Here is a 21,733-nt window from a genome sequence, read left to right as displayed (position 1 = left end):
GCCTACAGACTTAGAAACAACAGGTGTAATTTGCAAAATCTTGACTAAACACACACGAATCCCCTTTATTAGTGGTGTCACTGTATTTACAAGTAGTGTGTCATACATCTGCTTTGAATCCCAGAATTTCCTTTTCAGTAAGCAACTTTTAGAAACTGATGCAAAAAAAGCAAATTTAAAATGGTAAGTTGTTTTTCTTTGTGTTTCAGATATGTCGGCAACCTTTCCAGAGACGTGACGGAAGCTCTAATTCTCCAGCTCTTTAGCCAGATCGGACCTTGTAAAAACTGCAAAATGATTATGGATGTAAGGGTATTTTACTTAGTTAACTTTCTTCTTTTTTTTTTTTTTTTTTTTTTAAAGATTTTATTATTTATTTATTCATGATAGAGAGAGGGAGAGAGAGAGAGAGAGAGAGGCAGAGACACAGGCAGAGGGAGAAGCAGGCTCCACGCAGGGAGCCCGACGTGGGACTCGATCCCGGGACTCCAGGATTGCGCCCTGGGCCAAAGGCAGGCACGAAACCACTGAGCCACCCAGGGATCCCCCACTTTCTTCTTTTTTAATAGATCAGTTAAATGCATTACTTCCAGGCACTCTTTTTTTTCTTTTTTTATAAGAATAGTTTTGTTTTTTTTAAGATTCTATTTATTTATTCATGAGATACACAGAGAGAGGGAGAGAGAGGCAGAGACACAGGCAGAGGGAGAAGCAGGCTCCATGCAGGGAGCCTGATGGGGTACGTGATCCTGGGTCTCCAGGATCTCACCCTGGGCCAAAGGCAGGCGCTAAACTGCTGAGCCACCCAGGGATCCCCAGGAATACTTTTTTTGTTGTTTGTTTTTAAAGTATGCTCTAGTCCAATGTGGGGCTTAAACTCATGACCTTGAGGTCAAGAGTCACATGCTCTACCAACTGAGCCAGCTAGATGCCCCTCTTTCAGGAACTCTTAATTTATACTGGGGTGCCAGACTTAGTCAGAAGAGCATACAACTTTGGATCTTGGGATTTGAGTTTAAGCCTCACGTTGGGTATAGAGATTACTAAAAAAAAATAATCTTAAACATTGTAGCATCATTCATTAAAAAAAATAGTTTATACAGTCTGAATTACTAGTAATTTTAGTGAATTTAAATCAGTCTTAGGGCAGCCTGGGTGGCCCAGTGGTTTAGTGCAGCGTTCAGCCCAGGGCATGATCCTGGAGACCTGGAATCGGGTCCCACGTTGGGCTCGCTGCATGGAGCCTGCTTCTCTTTCTGCCTGTGTCTCTGCCTCTCTCTCTGTGTCTCAAATAAATAGATAAAATCTTTTCAAAAAATAAATAAATGTCTTAGCCACTGAATTAAACTTATTTTAGTAATAAATAAAGGAGGAAGAGAATAGAATTAATCATTTTTAGAGCAAATAAGAATTGTGTGTAGGGGGCACCTGGGTGGCTCAGTCAGTGGGTTAAGTGTCTGCCTTCTGCTCAAATAATGATCCCAGAATCCCCAGAATAGAGTTCCAAGTCACGCTCCCTGCTCAGTGAGGAATCTGCTTCTCCTTTCCCTCTGCTCCCACCGCCCCCCCCCCAATAAATAAATACAGTCTTTTTTTTTTTTTTTTTAAGAGCTATATGTAAGCTCTTCTTTTAAGGTGCATTGAAGCATCAGACTTGTTTTGTATGTGATGTCAGTTGATTGGCTCATCTGGAAATAGTTATTACAATTACATTGGGGAATGTTTTTTTTAATTTTTATTTATTTATGATAGTCACACACAGAGAGAGAGGCAGAGACACAGGCAGAGGGAGAAGCAGGCTCCGTGCACTGGGAGCCCGATGTGGGATTCGATCCCGGGTCTCCAGGATTGTGCCCTGGGCCAAAGGCAGGCGCCAAACCGTTGCGCCACCCAGGGATCCCACATTGGGGAATTGAGTCAAAAATAATATACTGTGGGGATCCCTGGGTGGCGCAGCGGTTTGGCGCCTGCCTTTGGCCCAGGGCACAATCCTGGAGACCCGGGATCGAATCCCACATCGGGCTCCCAGTGCACGGAGCCTGCTTCTCCCTCTGCCTGTGTCTCTGCCTCTCTCTCTCTCTCTCTCTATGACTATCATAAATAAATAATAAAATTAAAAAAAAAAAAAAAAAAGAAGGTGGATGGGAGGTCATGCTCACTTCTAAAAAAAATAAAATAAAAAAATAATATACTGTGGGGCACCCGGGTGGCTCAGTGGTTGAGCATCTGTCTTCAGCTCAGGTCGTGATCCCGGGGTCCTGGAATCGAATCACACATCGGGCTCCCTACAGGGAGCCTGCTTCTCCCTCTGCCTGTGTCTCAGCACTCTCTCTCTCTGGGTTTCTCATGGATGGATGGATGGATGGATGGATGGATAAAATCTTTAATAAAAATAATATACTATGAAAATGTGTGTGTGTGAGAAAGTGTTTTTAAGTGTCATGATTCGTTTTTCTTGTATTGTGGCACTTCCCATCCACCAGACCTTAACATATAGAAAAACATTGCAACATTCATCTGTAATTGCTGTTAACCTTGAATCATAGTATGTATAAAAAGACAAGTCTAAATTCCAGTCCATTCATACTGTTGGACTTATGTTCATAGTTATGAATCTTATACTCTCTGGAGTCTAAAGTTTGATAGTATGAATCCTTGGATCTTTTAATCTAAAAAGTACAGTTTTTTTCTGGGTACAAATTAAGTAAAAATAAGATTCTTTATAATTTGATTATACTGATGTGTAAGCTACTTTGTGTAACCACATTCTAATATCTGACAAAACTGACCTTTATAGTAGAATTACCGTTAAGTGTAGCATTAGTTTGAGTTTATGCAATTTTTTTTTAAAGATTTTATTTATTCATGAGAGACACAGAATGAGAAGCAGAGTCAGGCAGAAGGAGAAGCAAACTTCTCTCAGGGAGCCCAATGCAGGGCTGAATCCCTGGACTCAGGATTATGCTCTGAGCTGAAGGCAGACGCAGACGCTCAACCACTAAGCCACCCAGGTGTTCTGAATTATGCAATTTTAAAAGCATTTTTATATTCTTTAACTTTTTTAAAGATTTTTATTTATTTAGAGAGAGATTGTAAGGGGGAAGGAGAGAGCGTGGAGCCCACTGTAGGGCTTGATACCAGGACCCCAAGGTTATGGTCTTAAGTCATGCTTAATTGCCTGAGCCACCCAGGCACCCCTCTTTAATGTTTTCTTAAATAAAATAATGATTGTCTCACTATTAAATTTTGTGGTTGCCTGCTTACTCAACATTCTTAAAAATCATTGCTAGTGACTTTTTTAAATGGCTAATTATCCTTGAAATAAAACAGTAGTCTCTTTATTCTGGTATCACTCTAGTCTTTTGAATTAGTTTCCTGTTTTAATAATTCTGCTTAGGAGATTATGGAAAGAACTTGAAAATGGACTTGAAAGTCATTTTGTATTTTGCAGATAGGTGGAAAATATGGGGTGTTTTTTCTGCCTTTTTTTTTTTTTTTTTTTTTTTTTTTAATTTTATTTACTCATGACAGAGAAGCAGAGACATAGGCAGAGGGAGAAGCAGGCTCCATGCAGGGAGCCCAATGTGGGACTTGATCCAGGGACTGGAATCACGCCATGACCCAAAGGCAGATGCTCAGCCACTGAGCCCTTGGGGCGTCCCTCTTTTCTGCTTCTTTAATTTACAATAAAGCAGCCAAGCTATACTTAATCAGACCTCAACTACTTAGAACACCAGAAAAGAGGATAATTTTTATTTTTATTTGATTGATTTAAAATTTTTATATTTATTTATTTATAGATTTTATTTATTTATTCATGAGAGAGAGAGAGGGAGAGACACAGGCAGAGGGAGAAGCAGGCCCAGGCCCTATGCAGGGAGCCTGATGTGGGACTTGATCCCGGGACTCCAGGACCAGGCCCCAAGCTGAAGGCAAAAGTTGATGTCAGAAAGTCTGCACTCTACAATCTATTCTAAAAACTTTATTTACCAGAAAACCTCTTCAGTTTTCAGAGCCTGAAATAGGTTTAGGAAGGTTGGCTGATATTTTCTGCTACTTAGCAACTTAGAGGCAGCAAGAATATATGTACATGGATAGCAGTAAATGGTAACATATGATAGGGAAGGGAGAGTAAAGATTATTAAAAGCCAATACTGAGACTTGAAAGCATAAGAGTCTAGTCAAACTTAACTAACATCTGTATGACATCTGTTGCATAAAGAAATGACTATATGATGGGGAATGTGTGTAGCTTAGATATCCACCCATCCATAGTTAGGATACTTAACTCATTAATACATGATTGAATTATATATAGTAGTATAGGATAACTTGAAGAAGATAATGTTCTTTTAAAAAATAAATAAAAAATAAATAAAAAATAAAAAATAAATAAAAATAAAAACAATTCATTTTTAAGTGTTTACTTAGCTAAAGATTTGCTTATGGAATGGATCCCTTCATTCTCCTTGGCCTGATATTTGAGATATATAAAACTTCACATAATAGGAATATCCAACTTAAATTTGGCTTTTGTGTTTCTTCAACAGACAGCTGGAAATGATCCATATTGTTTTGTGGAGTTTTATGAGCATCGTCATGCAGCTGCAGCGCTAGCTGCTATGAATGGGCGGAAGATAATGGGTAAGGTAAGCTGTCATATTTAAAGAAGGTGACTTGGAAAATTTTAAGTTGTATATGGTTTTGTTTACCATTGATTGATTAATTGTGCACACAAGCAGGGGTGGTGAGGTGGTCAGAGGGAGAAAGAATCCCAAGCAGGCTCCACACTCAGTGCAGAGCCCAACATGATCTCACAACCCTGAGATTGTGACCTGAGCTGAAATTAAGAGCCAGACACTTAACCAGCTGAGCCACCCAGGCGCCCCCAATTTTGTTTACCTTTTAGAAGCATGCATTATATTCACTTTATAGAAAAAGGTCACATTTAATATTTAAAAGATGGGATAAAGCTTTTAGAGGGCATGTTTATGTTGATATTCTTCATGATGCCACACACAGTAAATACTAAAATAGTTATTGAATTACTCAAGCTTGGATGAAACATCTAGAACTTTGGATGCTAATGGGGAAGAATAAAAAGAAATGACTGTTACTTTAGATAAGAAAGGATAGTTGAATGTTAACAGAAGTATGTAAGATGTGGATTTGCCAACATTTGAGTAAGTGTAGGTTAAAAGAGAAGTATTGAAACTTTGGCCAGAACTAGTATGCTCTTGAGTGTTCGTCTCCAACATATACCTTCCTATGTGTTTATAGATGAAAATCTTGTAATACCTGATTTTGAGCTTTATTTTTGTGGAGTATAAATGTAGAAACCTTTTTTTAGGAAGTCAAAGTGAATTGGGCAACAACCCCCAGCAGTCAAAAGAAAGATACAAGCAGTAAGTATATTTTATGCTCTTTGAACATTTGTTTTTATTGTACACAGTAGTTTTATTGTAAAGCATATAAACATCATACATGTTTGCAGTAATGTTTTGATCGTTATCCTAAGATATGATTGAATGTGTTTGTGTTAATAAATTTAAGAACAAATCTAATCTTTGTCATCAGGTAGTACCGTTGTCAGCACACAGCGTTCACAAGGTAATTGTATCTTCTTAAACATAAAATGAAATCTCTTGAAAGGGTATTCACTAACCACTTGAAGTTTTTTTGTTTGATATTGGGGGGAGGTGGGAGGGAGGAGGTCATATTTCTGTTTGTCTCTCTGGCAGTATATTTCCCCCTTCTTCCCAGTGTTGACCAAATGTGGCTTGTCCACTATAGTGCTGTTTCAAGCTCTCTGACCCCCTTGGTAGCAGCTGATGCCTTAGAAATAATTTCACCAACTAAAGGTGAAATTTCACCAACCCCTGCTTCCTTGAGGTCACGATCTGTGCTTCATACCAGATCTTCCGATTGGATTGCTTGAGTTGCTCCTGAAATTGTGTTTCTCAAATGGCAACCCAGTATGTTGCTTAAGGCCTGCCAAATGGGGGTAACTTTTCCAAATATACTTTGTCAAAGTTGATATATGTGTTCCTTTTAAAGTGTTGATCCAACTATTTTGTATTTTTTTAAATGTTTCTTTTTTTGAACGTTGTCCTTTAAAAAAAAAAAAACTTCACATATGGGATCGTTATTTCTCTCCAATGCTTTTTTAATGGTCTGATATAAAGTGAAGGGATTACTGTTTTCATTCTGTTGCCTTCAGTCTTAGTTCACTTGCACATGGATTCACATAAACTGAATGGTGTAATGTCTGGGCAACCAAAACTGTTGGCTTTTGAGAAAACTGTCAAATACTTTAACATCAAACTGTTGCAATGCAAGGTATTTCTTTGATTGTTCTTCACAAAATATGGTTAAACCACGTATATCATGTAGCTAGCTTCAGCAAATTGTCTTAACTGAGGCAAATCTAGTCTACATAACTCACAATACCACTATTTTATTTTAATTTTAAAACTCTAGTGGTAAAGTGGATAAATGTAAATAATCACTATTAAAATGGTAATTAAGTATAATTTTTAACAATACTTTTTATGTATTATTAGTTTATTTTCTTAGACCAGTATAATAATTGGCTGTAAGTAGAACTATAACTGTCAGTTTCCAGTTAGATGTATCAGTCTTAAAGAGAATCTTTCCTATATTATCACCTTCATTCATTATGTGTAAAATTGATAGAATTTGTATAGATATAGGATAGTATTTTACTTATACTTTATTTAATCCATAAATTAAGATTATTTTATTGAATAGATTTTAGTGTATTTTAAATTCTAAAATATTATTTTTCTTTTCACTTCCCCCTCCTTCCCCTTATAAGATCATTTCCATGTCTTTGTTGGTGATCTCAGTCCAGAAATAACAACTGAAGATATAAAAGCTGCTTTTGCACCATTTGGAAGAATATCGTAAGTAACAGAAGACAAATTTAAACTGATTTTAATTAGAAACAGTCTTATGTAGAAGTAATATGAAAATCTATTATGAATTTTAAACCCTTAAATATAATTCGTTATGTTGTTTAGAGACTATTTAAGCCGTTACCAGCCAAAGATTGTTTTCCCATTGATAAATCTTTGGTCTTCGGTTATTTTAAAATCCTTTCTCAGGTTAGTGTTAGCTCTTAGGAGACAAATCTGCTATTGTACATATTGTTTCTTATGTAAGTGTCTTGCTTAGCTTGGTCATAATCTTTAGTAACCTTGTGGTGTGACTAAGGAATTTAGACCCTTGTGGGGCATTTCTATGATACCATGCATTTTGTTTTAATATATTTTAACAAAAAGAAACCTTAACAATTCAACATAAAAAAGCAGTTGTTAAATGTTAGTCCTCAGATATCTACCCTTTTGTTATTGTTGTTACTGTTAATAGTAATGCTTTTCAGTATTTTGTGGAGCAGTGTCTTGCTTGCATTTGTTATTATTATTTTTAAAAGATTTTATTTATTTATTCGTGAGAGACACAAAGAGAGAGGCAGAGACACAGGCAGAGGGAAAAGCAGGCTCCATGTAGGGAGCCTGATGTGGGACTCCATCCCGGGTCTCCAGGATCACGCCCTGGGCCAAAGGCAGGTGCCAAACCGCTGAGCCACCCAGGGATCCCCCTGCATTTGTTATTAATCGTACAGTTTAGGCCCATTGTAAATATCTCGCGCTAGATAGTGTTCATCATAAAAGAACTTTAATTGAAAAGCATGCCATAGTAGAGTAAGAATAAGTCGATTATAATATTTTCTTAGAAGTACTTGTTGAATTTAGAAAACAGGATATTTGGGTTTCTCGTTGCTTTTTTATTGTTGTTCCAGCTAGAAGAGTAGTAAAAAGGAAACTTTAGCTTTGGTTTGGTTTCAGGAACAGACCAACAGCAGAAAAAGAAGGTGAGGAAAGGCTGGAAAGTAAATCCCAATAATATTGGTGGTAAATTTGAGGAGTTTTCATTTGAAGAGTTGTAATTCATTGGTAGGAGGATGAAAATAAATAGTGACCAGGGAATGGTCATAAGTAAGGGGCCAACTTTAAAGTCAGTCAAAAGATTAGGGTTATAAATGGACTCTTCTTTTAGGTGACATTTTTCTTTGTGAGAACTGATTAGGAAAATAAGTAAAGTTCTAGTTTCTTGATTGTTCCTTTTGATTGGTCTTAGGGTTTTGATGATGGTTAGCTTGCTTTGAGATACCTAGACTGGAAAGTCTTAACCTTTGGCCTCTCGGAAGCTGTGTAAATCTCTGTATACAAAATTTTGTTTGTTTACATTTTGGTATGGAGTATCTTTGTAAGTTTTATCCTATTTTCAGAGTAGTCACAGGACCATAAAAGGATTAAAGAAGGATTAAAGAACCCTGATCTAGATCTTTGCTGCTTCTTCCTTAGAGAATCCTTTCAGAAATAAGTAAGACTTAAATATATTTCAAGGCTAACATATCCTGAAACTTAACTTTAAAAAGAAAAAGATTTTCTAACATTTTAACAGACTCAGTAGCTATTTTATTTAAATGCTTTGATTTTGATTACAGTAGCTTTTCTGAAAACATGGAGATTTTAGTTTGGGATTAGATAAAGAATAGTTTAATAATCAGTGAGCTTAAGTTAAATGACATTCCAATTTTAATAATGACTTTTTAATCATGGATCAGTAATTTCTTTTTGTTAAATATGTTGGTATCATAATTATAGCCTAGATTTTCTTATGATTGACCATGATTACTGTTGTATATATATTTTTGGTAAGGCTTTTTTTATAACTTACAATTTATAGATTATAATTTTCAGTTGAGGTAATGTATAATGTATAAGTTTTAGGCTACCCAAGGAGTTAGTGTTTCTAAATTTAAAAGAATCATTTTCAGTTGGTAGCATCATTTCCTGATTTTTTTTGTTAAAGGAGATAAATTAATAATTATATATTGAAAAATTCCCAGGATAGTCATATTCTCTGTAGAGATCCTACAACAGTACTTAATTTATAGATGGTATACAGTAAGTGGTGGCCTATTAAAATATTTAGTATAAAAAATGTACTTTCTTACCCTAATTTATATAGTTTTATAAGCTATTCTTTGAGCTTTAGGATAGTCTAATAAATTTTGGTATAGAAGTGAATCAGTTACCACATTAAATGCATGTGTACCATACCAATAATTAAGTATTTTTTTGTATTGAGAAGTGACTTGCATTAGTTTTCCCTTTCACCACCACCTCTTTGTCATTTTGACCCTAAACACTTAATAAATCACTCCTAAATTGATCGAAATATGCTTATGTATACTATAAAATTATATTGCATGGCTTTCTGACTTGGGTTTTTGTTGTGAAAGTGCCTGTTTTGTTCATGTGTCCTGAGAGAACAAGCATTGTGACATACCTGGCTAACTTAAAAGCAGATTGCCTGTGAAGCACAATTTGAGTCCAATTTTTTGAGGTATGGAGTTTTAGCTATCATGGCTGGGTTTTTTTACTCAATCTCAAATAATAGGGCTCTGGTTATTTTGCAGAGTATCTCTGAAGAATGGACAGAATTGCCCTGGCTAACTACAAGCTACGGTTCACAGTGGATAAATGTTGGCGTGCTTTTTTACTTTCTGACTTTTTAAAATTTGCTTTTATATCTTATAGTTTCCAATCAATCTTATATGATTGCTATTTTAAAATTCAGTATAAAATCTTTTCTTATATAGTTAAAACTAAAGTGTGTGTCTAGTGTGATTTAGCATTTCTGAAAACATCAAGTTCTCAAAATTTACCCATAGTCCAAAAGGGGGGTGTATCAATTGATCTGAGAAAACAAAATAATTTAATTAATTTAGGAAATATACAGCTTTTTATTCTCTTAGTTTCCAGTTTTCTATTTTAATTTTTTAATGATTAGGTGGTATATAGTGTCAAATAGAAACTTATAAATTGCATGGTTAAAGAAAGCCATTCATCTAATGTGCCTGTGAACCCTATAAATGGTTAAGTAATTTCATATGAATAGCTGCTTTTACCATGCTTAATATTTAAAAGTTTAAAAACTTTTTGAAGTGGGCAGCAGTTTTTGTACAATATATACATCATATATATCTAAGAAGTTATTGATTTGCATGTTTATTAAGCCTCATTTGCTAATACATGATAAATTTTATAGAATAAAAGGTGAATGTGCACTAAAGGTTCATTTTAATGAAGATGAAACATAAAAATGAGTTGTGTATGACATTCTCATTTGATATCCAGAAGAGAGTTTGCAAACCTAAACTTGTGATTATTTCTGATTTCAGAGATGCCAGAGTGGTAAAAGACATGGCAACAGGAAAATCTAAAGGATATGGCTTTGTCTCCTTTTTCAACAAATGGGTGAGCTTAATTAAAAAATACATGAATTGTGCTTTAAGAGTAAAGAATAAAGATAATCATTTTGTTTTAGTAATTATCTTTCATCTGCCATTTGGTCACTGATAATTAACACTTTGACAAGAGGATATCTTTTTTCTCCTGTTCGGTCATTTATTCAGCATTTATTTAGCACCTGATGCATGAAAAGTACTGATAAAATGTATTCAGAATATAGAAAGTAGAGATGACAAGAGGATATCTTTTTTCTCCTGTTCGGTCATTTATTCAGCATTTATTTAGCACCTGATGCATGAAAAGTACTGATAAAATGTATTCAGAATATAGAAAGTAGAGATGTTTAAATTATCAAAGGTAGATTTTGAAAATCTCATTTATGTATTTAATTCATTATCTCCCTATTTATATTCTCAAAGTTTATTTTTTTTAAAGATTTTATTTATTAGAGAGAGAGGCAGAGACACTGGCAGAGAAGCAGGCTTCATGCAAGGAGCCCGATGTGGGACTCGATCCTGGGACTCCAGGATCACGCCTGGGCTGAAGTCGGCGCTAAACCGCTGAGCCACCCAGGGATCCCCTATCAATTGGTTCCGATATAACATGTTTTACTAAATTATTTTATTTGTAGTAATTTTCCATTGGTTCTTGGGAGTTTTTAAAATATAAAAATCATATTAACTGCAAATCCATATCTTTGTGTTTGTTTTTAAAGATCTTATTTATTCATGAGAGACACAGAGAGGCAGAGACACAAGCAGAGCGAGAATCAGGCTCCATGCAGGGAATCCCTGGACCCCAGAATTACAACCCGTGCCTAAGGCAGATGCTTAACTGATTAAGCCACCCAGGCACCCCTTGAACATTTTCTGTACATATAATTGAATATAATATGTTCTTTGCTATTCCCTTATCCTGTGTCATCAGTCTTTCCCTCTCCAACGGGTCATTCCCATCAACCAAAAAACATGTTCTAGTATGTATTAATGAAAACCATGCTTGGGGTACCTGACTGGCTGAGTTGGCTCAGTTGTGAGATCAAGCCCCAGGTTGGGTATGGAGCCTACTTTAAAAAAAAACAACAACACACACACACACAGGGCAGCCGGGGGTAGGGGGTTGGGGGTGGCTTAGCGCCACCTTCAGCCCAGGGCGTGATCCTGGAGACCCAGGATTGAGTCCCACACCTGCTTCTGCCTCTGCTTGTGTCTCTGACTCTCTCTCTATCTCTGTCTCTCTCTCATGAATAAATAAATAAAATCTTTAAAAACACACACACACACTTGACCCCATATGCCTTTCCTATCTATCTCCCCATTTTACTGCTGTAATTCACAGACTTCTCAAAAGCTGTGTTTCTGTGGCCCGCACTTTTTCATCTCCAATTGACAGTCATACATACACACACCCCATAAAAGATATTTTCCCTCTTTTGTGAGTAGTCTTTTTTTTTTTTTTTTTTTAAGATTTTATTTATTTATTCATGAGAGACCCACAGAGAGGGGCAGAGATATAGATAGAGGGAGAAGCAGGCTCCCTGTGGAGAGCCTGATACTGGACTCAGTCCCAGGACACTGGGACCGCAACCTGAGCCAAAGGCAGATCCTCAACCACTGAGCCACCCAGGTGTCCATGAAGTACCCTTTTTGGTTTGTTTTATTTTATTAAAGATTTTATTTATTCATGAGAGACACACGGAGGCAGAGACACAGGCAGAGAGAGAAGCAGGCTCCATGCAGGGAGCCTGATATGGGACTCAATCCCAGACTCCAGGATCACACCCTGGGCTGAAGGCAGACGCTAAACTTCTGAGCCGCCCAGGGATCCCCTTTTGTGAGTAGTTGTATTTGTTTCCTAGGGCTGCTATATCAGTACCATAAGCTGAATGACTTAAAACAATAGAAATTTGTTCTCTTAAAGTTCTGGAGGTAGAAGTCCAAAATCAAGTTGTCATCATGGCCACGTTCTCTCCCAAGGTTCTGTGGAAGAACTCTCCCTTCACAGTTTCTGACAGTAGTCAGCAATCCTTTGTATCCTTGGCTTGTAGCTACATCATTCCAGTCTCTCCTTTTGTCTTCACATGGCCTTCACCCTATTTGTGTCCACATTGTCTTCTTAAAAGGTCGTCATACTGGATTTAGGGCTCCTTAATCCAGGATGATCTCATCTTTCTTTTGTTGTTGTTTTTAAGTTTTACTTATTTTTGATAAAGTGTGTGCACGAGTCGGGGTAGGGGCAGAGAGAATCCTCAAGGAGACTCCCTGCTAAGCATGGAGCCTGACGTTGCAGGGCTTGATCCTACAACCCACGAAATCACCACCTGAGCTGAAACCAAGAGTTGGATGCTGAACCCACTGTGCCAGCCAGGTGCCCTTGGGATGATCTCATCTTAACTAATACATCTGTTTCTAGTTTGGATCACATTCACAGTTGGGGGCAGATGGTAGTTAGGACTTTATGTCAGGGATGCCTGGGTGGCTCAGCAGTTGAGTATCTGTCTTCAGCTCAGGCTGTGACCCCGGGGTACCGGGATTGAGTTCTGTATCGGGGCCCCCCACAGGGAGCCTGCTTCTCCCTCTGCCTGTATTTTTGCGTCTCTCTCATGAATAAATAAATAAAATCTTTTTTTTTTAAATTTTTATTTATTTATGGTAGTCACACAACAGAGAGAGAGAGAGAGAGAGAGAGGCAGAGACATAGGCAGAGGGAGAAGCAGGCTCCATGCACCGGGAGCCTGACGTGGGATTCGATCCCGGGTCTCCAGGATTGCGCCCTGGGCCAAAGGCAGGCGCCAAACCACTGCGCCATCCAGGGATCCCCAATAAATAAAATTTAAAAAAAACAAAAAAAAGGACTTTAATGTCAATTTAAGGGACATAATTCATCCCACAACAGTAAATATGTCATGGAATTCAAACTGATAAGTATGGTAAACAGTGTTTGTTTCTTTTTAAGAATATGCATTTCCCGGCAGCCCCGGTGGCCCAGCGGTTTAGTGCCGCCTTCAGCCCAGGGTGTGATCCTGGAGACCTGGGATCGAGTCCCACATCGGGCTCTCTTCATGGAACCTGCTTCTCCCTCTGCCTGTGTCTCTGCCTCTCTCTCTCTGTGTGTCTGTCATGAATGGATAAATAAAATCTTAAAAAAAAAAAAAAAAAGAAGAAGAAGAGACCTCTTAAAAAATAAAAAAGGATATGCATTTCCTTTTTATGTGTCTCAAGAATGGCCTTAACCTTGAATTTGCCTGTTTTCTCATGGTAGGTTCTAAGCCCACATTTGACATACATAAATCAGAATTGCAGCCCATTTACTTTTCAGTCCACCATAAGCTGACTTTTGTTCTCATTCTGAACAAACAGGAGACTACCACCTACTCATTTCAAGTTTATCACTAGATTTCTGCTTCTTTGGCTCTGTAACAGTACACTTCTGGGATTTCTTCCTTTATCATTGGAAACAATTTTTTAGTCACCTTCTCTAGTAGTTTTTCCTTTACTCAGTTTTCAGATTTTGCTTTTTCCAGGATTCTTTTTCTCTCTAGTCTTTCCTCATAACTCTGAAATTCCTATCTCCAATTCACTTTATTTCTTTGTGCTCCATATTTAACAAGTGATTTTCATTTAGATGTCTTAGAGACATCTCAAACTTAATGTATCCTTAATGGGGTTCTTTGTTTCTTCCTCAGACCTGTTTTCCTCCTCCCTCCTGGGTTTCCAATTTCAGTAAATGCTAACTAACACTATCCTCCCTGCTGCTCAAGAAGGAACATAGGAGTTATCTTTGATTTCCTCCCCTTTTACTTACTGTGCATCACCACAATTCTTGAGTCTTCCTATAGGTGATATCCACTGCTGTGGGTATTGCTTTAGTCTCAAAGTGTCTTTTTCCTCTTATTACCCTTTTCCCTAAACCATTCCCTTTCTAGTGCTAATTATGGCCTTGTTAAAACATAAATCAAATCATGACAATCTCTAACTTAAAATCTTTTAGTTTTTTCCTCTGGCACCCATTTTAGCTCACTAGATTCCACTGAAACTGATTGTCTTGACCACGCTTTTTTCATAGGACGCCTGGGTGGCTCAGTGGTGGGGAGTCTGCCTTTGACTCAGGCCGTGATCCTGGAGACCCAGGATCGGGTCCCACATCAGGCTTCCTGCGTGGAACCTGCCTCTCCCTCTGCCTGTGTCTCTGCCTCTCTCTCTCTCTCTCTCTCTCTCTCTCTCTGTGTGTGTGTGTCTCTCTCATGAATGAATAAATAAATAAAATCTTAAAAAAAAAAAAAAAACATGCTTTTTTCAGATACATACCAAATCTTTCCTGCCGTAACGCACTTTGCAAAGCTTTTCTCTACAAGGGCTTCCTTCCCTAATGTTTTCACTCAGTTAGCTCCTATTCCTCTGTTTCAACATAAATAATATATTTCAGAGAGACCTTCTCTAATTATGCTAAATTAGATCCCAAAGCCCATGTTCTCTGTCATCCTTTTGTGTCTGTCATGGCATTTACCACAATTTGTGATGTTTATTGTGGCCCCAAAAGAATGTCAGCTCTGGCACCAGAGACCATGTCTGTCTAATCAATTGGTGAATTCTTAGTGCTTAATCTGCTGCCTAGAACATGATAGCTATTTAGGGTTTACTTGTAGAGTGAATGAAAAACCAAATACTGTCATTAGTTTGTTGGATTGTGTAAAGTAAGATTTTGCATCCATAATAGTTATTGCATGAACTTTATAGTAGTTATAATAAGGGCTTTGAGGTAATTAACATTCCCAAAGTCTGATACCCAAATGAAAGATAATTTAAAAGCACCGTTGCATTTTAGGAAACATATCATATATGGTATATTTTATACAGCATTTTCATTCAGTGGACATTTGTGAAAAGCAACTGAATTTTCTCTACTGCTAATAGTCTGTCAACATCAATTAATGGTGGCTTCTTTGTCATTTCTAATGTGCGGAACAGGATGCCGAAAACGCCATTCAACAGATGGGTGGCCAGTGGCTTGGTGGAAGACAAATCAGAACTAACTGGGCAACCCGAAAACCTCCAGCTCCAAAGAGTACATATGAGTGTAGGTGTATTGGAGAAGAAAAGGAAATGTGGAATTTTGGAGAAAAATACACTAGATTTTAAATGTTAGAGCTGTTCCCGGAGACTTATTGCAGAAATAGATGAGAAGCAAATCAAGACTACTGTTCAAAATGTACTTAGTTTTCATTTTTGTAATCTTAAATAAATGATTATCTCTAATGTCAAGTCTCCTATTAAATAGAGAATATTAAGTAATTTTTTTAGATATTGTTGGGGATGTTTAATCCTCAAATGTATTATGTGTTACGTAAGCATTTTAGTCAAGGTAAAAATTACCATTACAGTAGTGTAATTAATGCTGCTTTTCTGTTTCTGAACATTTTATTTAATGAATTTAAAATATTAAACTTTTCCCTCCTCAGCAAACACCAAACAGCTATCCTATGATGAGGTTGTAAATCAGTCTAGTCCAAGCAACTGTACTGTATACTGTGGAGGTGTCACTTCTGGGCTGACAGGTATGGAAACCTTAACTGTATGGCACATTGAGGATAATTTTTTAACTGAATGCTTGATGTTTATAGGATTTTATATAACTTAGTGTGGTTTGTTTTTGTATTTTGTCTAACAGAACAACTAATGCGTCAGACTTTCTCGCCATTTGGACAAATAATGGAAATTCGAGTCTTTCCAGATAAAGGATATTCATTTGTTCGGTATGGGTAGTTTAAAAAACAAAACAAAACTTTTTCCCCCAAAATCATTTTGAATATTTAACTTAGTAGTTTTCTTAAAAATTTACCTTGGCTTAAAAAAAAAAAAAGAAAGAAAGAAATTTATCTTGGATAAAAAAATAGAAATTTCTCTAGCATTTAGCAGTATTTGCCGCTGTTTTTTTAATGGCTCCCTCCTTATAACCACAAGATCAATAAGACATTCTCTATTAAAAAACAAACAAACATGGGGATCCCTGGGTGGCGCAGCGGTTTGGCGCCTGCCTTTGGCCCGGGGCGTGATCCTGGAGACCCGGGATCAAATCCCACGTCAGGCTCCCTGCGTGGAGCCTGCTTCTCCCTCTGCCTGTGTCTCTGCCTCTCTGTCTCTCTCTGTGTGACTATCATGAATAAATAAACAAAATCTTTATTTATTTTTTTTTAAATAAACAAAGTCTTTAAAAAACAAACAAACAAAAAAGACATTCTCTATTAAAATAAATTTCTCCAGAACTACAAGATTTTTGAAAAAATATACCAAAGAAAATAGACTTCTTAACATGCTTATTTGTGTGAACTGCCTGTTTACCTCAGGCTCAGCTTGATTTTTAAAAATAAGTTTTATTCATAAGTAAACAGTTTATATTGGTGATTCTTAATATTGTTTTCAATAGGTTCAATTCCCATGAAAGTGCAGCACATGCAATTGTTTCTGTTAATGGAACTACCATTGAAGGTCATGTTGTGAAATGCTATTGGGGTAAAGAAACTCTTGACATGATAAATCCTGTGCAGCAGGTGAGAGGGTTCTTGACTTTGGACAGTAATTGCTGGCGTGATAGTAGGTTATTTTAAAATGAAATTATTGATAATCCTTGTTAATAGTTTCTAGCTAAAATGATAATATATAAGGGCTCTTAACATTTGGTAGATTTATTCACATACTATTTGGAAACTCACAAATGTGTTTGATTCAGTTGAAACAAAAGCTATAAATATATTTAGAACCTTGGCATTTTCTTCTAGATTTTGCTACTTTTGTTTTTCCAGGAAGCTTTAGTGGTTTAAATGTGAACCCATAAAAATTTCTGTGAGGGGATGCCTGGGGTGGCTCAGTCAGTTAAGTGTCTGACTCTTGATTTTGGTTCAGGTCATGATCTCAGGGTGATGAAATCAAGCCCCAGCTCTGTACTGGGTGTGGAGCCTGTTTAAGATCCCCTTTCTTGCACTTTCTTGTGCTTTCTCTCTTTAAAAAAAAAAAAAAAAAAATTCTGTGAAGAAACTGTGTAAATGAAGCGCAGACAGCATAAGAAAAGCTAAACTATATAAGCTATATGGAATAAGTAATCTTTTATATCTTCCCTTTCTATTTTAGTTACAAAACACTGAAACATTGTACAGTTTAATATTTATTATGGAGACATTACCTACTGCCATATATATATATATTTTTTTTTAAAGCATCCATCTTACAGACTCTTGTTTATCCTTTCATTTTAATTGCATTCATGGCCTTATATGTTATGGCTATACGTTTGTGGTATATTAGGACAGTATGTGTACATATAACTTCAAATAATACTAAATTACCTGTTATGATTTTATTTAATAGCAGAATCAAATTGGATATCCACAAGCTTATGGCCAGTGGGGCCAGTGGTATGGAAATGCACAACAAATTGGCCAGTATATGCCTAATGGTTGGCAAGTACCTGCATATGGAATGTACGGCCAGGCATGGAATCAACAGGGATTTAAGTAAGCATATTTGCTCTTTTCTTTTATTATTAGCATTTGAAAAGTTAAGAACTTAGGAAGAGATTTTAAGTACTTAGTAGGTAATGTGGTCCTCTGTCTAAGGCAAGTTTCAGCCTTTGAAGGACTTAGTTTAGAGCTGTTTCTAATTTATAGTTTTAAGTATATTTCTTTAAAAATTGTCTGGAAATGAACTGCCCTGAGGCATAACCAATGTTAAAAGAATTTTGGTAATGCTGGATAATGAATCAACTAATATTTAAGGAAGAAAATGAGAGCTTAATAATTGCTAAGTTTTTTATGTGACCTCTGATCATTTAGCCATTCTTGGATACAGTTATTTTGATGATAATTGTTTTATTCGTTCTGCTTTTTTTTTTTTTTTCTGTGCTAAAGGGTAGGTTTATACATTAATATGGGTACTTCTTGTAACAAGTTTGTGCCCCATGTTGGTGTAGCATTTACTTAAAAATAAAATATCTAAAAAATATATAAGTGAAAGAACCTTATTTGTAATGTTGAAAAATACTATGAGCTTACATACACTAATAATTGTTTTAATTTCTTCTTTGAGTAATATAAGTGGCAGTCTCTATTGTGCCAAATGATGAGTTTCTTTCAGGTAGTGGTTTGTTCAGTGTATGTCTAACCCAGATGCCCAGTTTTCCTTTCTGAGGTTAGAAATGAGTATTTTCTGAATTCAAAGGGAATAAATGTTTACAGATAAAGGGGTTTTGTTTTTTCTTTTTTTAGCTATATTAAACTAACAAAAGTAAACTGTACAAATTAAACCTATGAGGATGCTTGTTTTTAAGAGAAAAAACTTTTGCCTTTGTTTTCCTTGGCATAACCATTATTATTATATTTAGGCTTAAGTGTTTTTTTCCATGTATAATGTTATTTTTTCTTGGCATTTTAACCGGTGGATTTCCCCTCCTCTCTGCTTCTTTCACATTTTCTACCAGTCAAACACAGTCTTCTGCACCGTGGATGGGACCAAATTATGGAGTGCAGCCACCTCCAGGACAGAATGGCAGCATGTTGCCTAATCAGCCTGCAGGGTATCGAGTGGCAGGGTATGAAACCCAGTGAAAAAGGACTCCATAATCTAAAGCCAGTGGCTTGAGGCTACAGGGAGTGTAGTAAAGCCGTTGTTTACTTAAAGATTTATCAAATCAGTCAGTGCAAATGTCAGATACAATGTATTTATTTAAAAGATTCATTTTTTAATCATGAAATTACTTATCATCCACATTGTTTTAAAAAGAAACAAGATGCTGGATGTCTGCCAATTTTTGCCTTCATTACCTTTTTTGATAAAGTTTCTCAGATCCTTGTTTCAAATACAAATGCAGGGATTGCTGCCACTTTTTTAAAAGTAAGAGGCAGAAAATTGCACAATGTTGAACTTTTTTCCACTAAAGTAGCGTGCAGTTCTAGTTTGCATTCCTGATATGATTTAAAACATGTAATATAAAGATGTTAAAAAAAATGAAGAACCAAAACTGTGCAGAGTCTAGAAGTTCTTTGTAATCTTCAGCTTGTGCACAATTCTGTTTTAGGGTTTTGTTTTTTTTTTTTTTAAAGCATTGTTTGAACTGTCCCATCCTCCACTGTTTTCCCTTTGGGGTTTTAAAATATAAATTATTAGTTTACATCATTTTTGTAACTACATTTTTCACAAATTTGTCTTGCCTTATTAAATTTCTGTAAAATATACTTAAATGGAAAAAAATGACGTTCACTTAGATTGAAAACTTTTCTCAGATGGATTGATAATTGCATTCATTTTGTGTTTTATATGAGAAGGTGCCTCAAGAATTCCCTCTTGGATTTGTTTAAAGGATTTTTATCTTCTGTGATAAACTTTGCTGTGTACCAGGAAATATAAAAACAAAAACTTGCTACTAAAGAAAATCTCTGAAATGTGAGAAGTTCTTATGAGCCCGTGTTAATTTCATGTGTCAACTTCTACATTTACGTGTATTGTTTCATTCTGTAAAATGTTTTAGCAGTTTAATATTTTGCACAGTTAGCAAGCTTTGTATGTCATTTCCTTCTTAAAGGCATCATGCAGAGTTGACAGGAGATTTATAAGGTTTTAAGTTGTTTGCATGTGAATATCAAATACACACTTTGGTAGTCTTTGAATACAAAGTCATCTGCTCTTGTTTTTCAAGAATTTTGAGACACAAAGTTGTATGTAAAGGAATATGTTAATTTGCCATTTTCTAGTTATATTTACTCAAAAAGAGTAAATCAACTGAATTTTAATATGTACAAATGATAGCTGTGAAACTGTAGACTATCCTATATCAGGCTTGGGGTTCGTTGTGAACTTCAAAGTTAGCCTGAAGGACCAGCCGGGCAAAGCATTTTTTAAATGTTCAGAGGCCAAAAGATAAACAAACAAAAAAAAACCTTAAAATCCTACCTCCTTAAACAGCCTTCAAAGAGGAGAATCCTCAGTGCAATCATTATTTTTATTCTTTTGGTACCTGTTTTCCCGGAGTTCCCAATTTTATTATTTTGGGGTGGCTCCGAGCATTAAGAGGTTTAATCTTTGATGGCATTGTTCTAGTTTTAAAATTTCTAGTACATTTCAGAGTCTCTTAGAAGAGTCGTGGGAGATTTTGTTTTGTTTTCAGTGAAAGTCACAGACTTCCTTCTTCCTTTACTCACAAAGGGGAAGAGTCCCCCATATACATATTTGGATGGTTTGTTGTTTTTAAGACCTTCAGAGAGCTCCTAGCATTTAGTAACAGAAAAGGCCTGTGAAATCTTAACGTTCCTGGCCTTGTCTCTTCCAGATAGGAGCAAATTAAGCTGGTCTCTAAAGCCAATATTCATGTAAACCAGAGCCCAGGAAAGACAGCTCATAAGTGTATAATTCTCTGGAGCTCAATTCTATGCAGTTGTACTGATGTTTAAGTCACTGTGTATTTTTAAGTGTTGATACATTAAAAGTTGCTTTATGGAAGATGAGTAAATTTTTTAAATACTCGGGAATTTTATTTCCTTGTTAACTTCTACAGATCAGGGCATGCAACCAGAAGCAGCTTAAATGAAATACTCAAAAATAAAATATCAGGAAGCTATTTTTCGATTCTTCTGGTTTATGTTTCTATTTTAGGACCCTCATTTTTCTTAGTCAAAAATATTTTGTTTCCTGTACATCTGTGGACTGCAGGGTAAATTATTTGGACATAAGTAATTTAAGCAAAAGTATAGTTTTCTTTGATTATCTCAAGTAACACTTATTAGCCAATATATTTTCTTATTGCACAAATCTTAAGTGTGTACATTGACTACTTTTTGAGAAGAAAGTAGTATTTCTCAAAAAGTGACTACTGAACAAATTGACATTTCAGGAACATTGATAACTTTGGTTTAAATCTTACTCCTAGTGTTAAATCATTTAAAGATTTTTTTTTTTTTTTTTTAGTCTAAAAATCATACTGGTTAGTATCAGGTAAGAAAATTAAAAGTTTTAAAAATGGTTTCGTTCTCTGCAATATGCATTCAGATTTTACTATAAAATACATCTGGTACTGTAAAGAACCTGAAGTGATTAACACTTAATGGGTCGTTAATCCAGTATTCTTTGCCCTGACTGTTTGGATATTAAAGTTCCTTTATGTTTTCTATAACCTGTGGGATTTTCTTGCAGTGATTATTGTGTGTGAAAGATTTTTCTTTTTGGTCTAGCCATACTGTTATATTCACTCAGGTATTTGTTAGCTTTTTTTTTTTTTTTTTAGTCTTATTCCAGAAATCATGGTTTGCATTTGGTTACTGTTTAATACCACAAAGAATTGGCATTCTGTAGATTTATCTCATTATGAAACCAGGATCTCATTTTTCCTTGTTGATGTTATCTTCC

At 36.0% G+C, this 21,733-nt stretch overlaps 1 protein-coding gene across 18 annotated transcripts in view; it reads left to right on the top strand.

The window, feature by feature from the left end:
* Nucleotides 1–21,500, top strand: part of TIA1 (TIA1 cytotoxic granule associated RNA binding protein) — a 31,503-nt gene extending 10,003 nt beyond the window's left edge. For 2 of the 18 annotated variants that reach the window (XM_072746123.1, XM_072746121.1), the window contains 12 exons: nucleotides 210–306; nucleotides 4,551–4,649; nucleotides 5,351–5,405; nucleotides 5,578–5,610; nucleotides 6,839–6,926; nucleotides 10,277–10,352; nucleotides 15,314–15,422; nucleotides 15,805–15,900; nucleotides 16,014–16,098; nucleotides 16,770–16,893; nucleotides 17,708–17,853; nucleotides 18,816–21,500. In XM_072746123.1, coding sequence (XP_072602224.1) covers nucleotides 210–306; nucleotides 4,551–4,649; nucleotides 5,351–5,405; nucleotides 5,578–5,610; nucleotides 6,839–6,926; nucleotides 10,277–10,352; nucleotides 15,314–15,422; nucleotides 15,805–15,900; nucleotides 16,014–16,098; nucleotides 16,770–16,893; nucleotides 17,708–17,853; nucleotides 18,816–18,942 — 1,135 coding nt within the window. In that variant the 3' untranslated portion in view covers nucleotides 18,943–21,500. Of the gene's footprint in view, nucleotides 1–209; nucleotides 313–4,550; nucleotides 4,650–5,350; nucleotides 5,406–5,577; nucleotides 5,611–5,844; nucleotides 6,340–6,838; nucleotides 6,927–8,314; nucleotides 10,353–15,313; nucleotides 15,555–15,804; nucleotides 15,901–16,013; nucleotides 16,099–16,769; nucleotides 16,894–17,707; nucleotides 17,854–18,815 lie in introns of those variants that run through there. The other 16 variants (XM_072746119.1, XM_072746122.1, XM_072746128.1 and 13 more) reach the window with 13 other exon arrangements.
* The last annotated feature ends 233 nt before the right edge of the window (nucleotides 21,501–21,733 follow it).

The sequence above is a fragment of the Vulpes vulpes genome, unplaced genomic scaffold, assembly GCF_048418805.1.
Source record: "Vulpes vulpes isolate BD-2025 unplaced genomic scaffold, VulVul3 u000000657, whole genome shotgun sequence".
NCBI lineage: Eukaryota > Metazoa > Chordata > Mammalia > Carnivora > Canidae > Vulpes > Vulpes vulpes.
The sequence above is the reverse complement of the archived record's forward strand: the minus strand, read 5'-3'. Positions and strand labels throughout refer to the sequence as shown.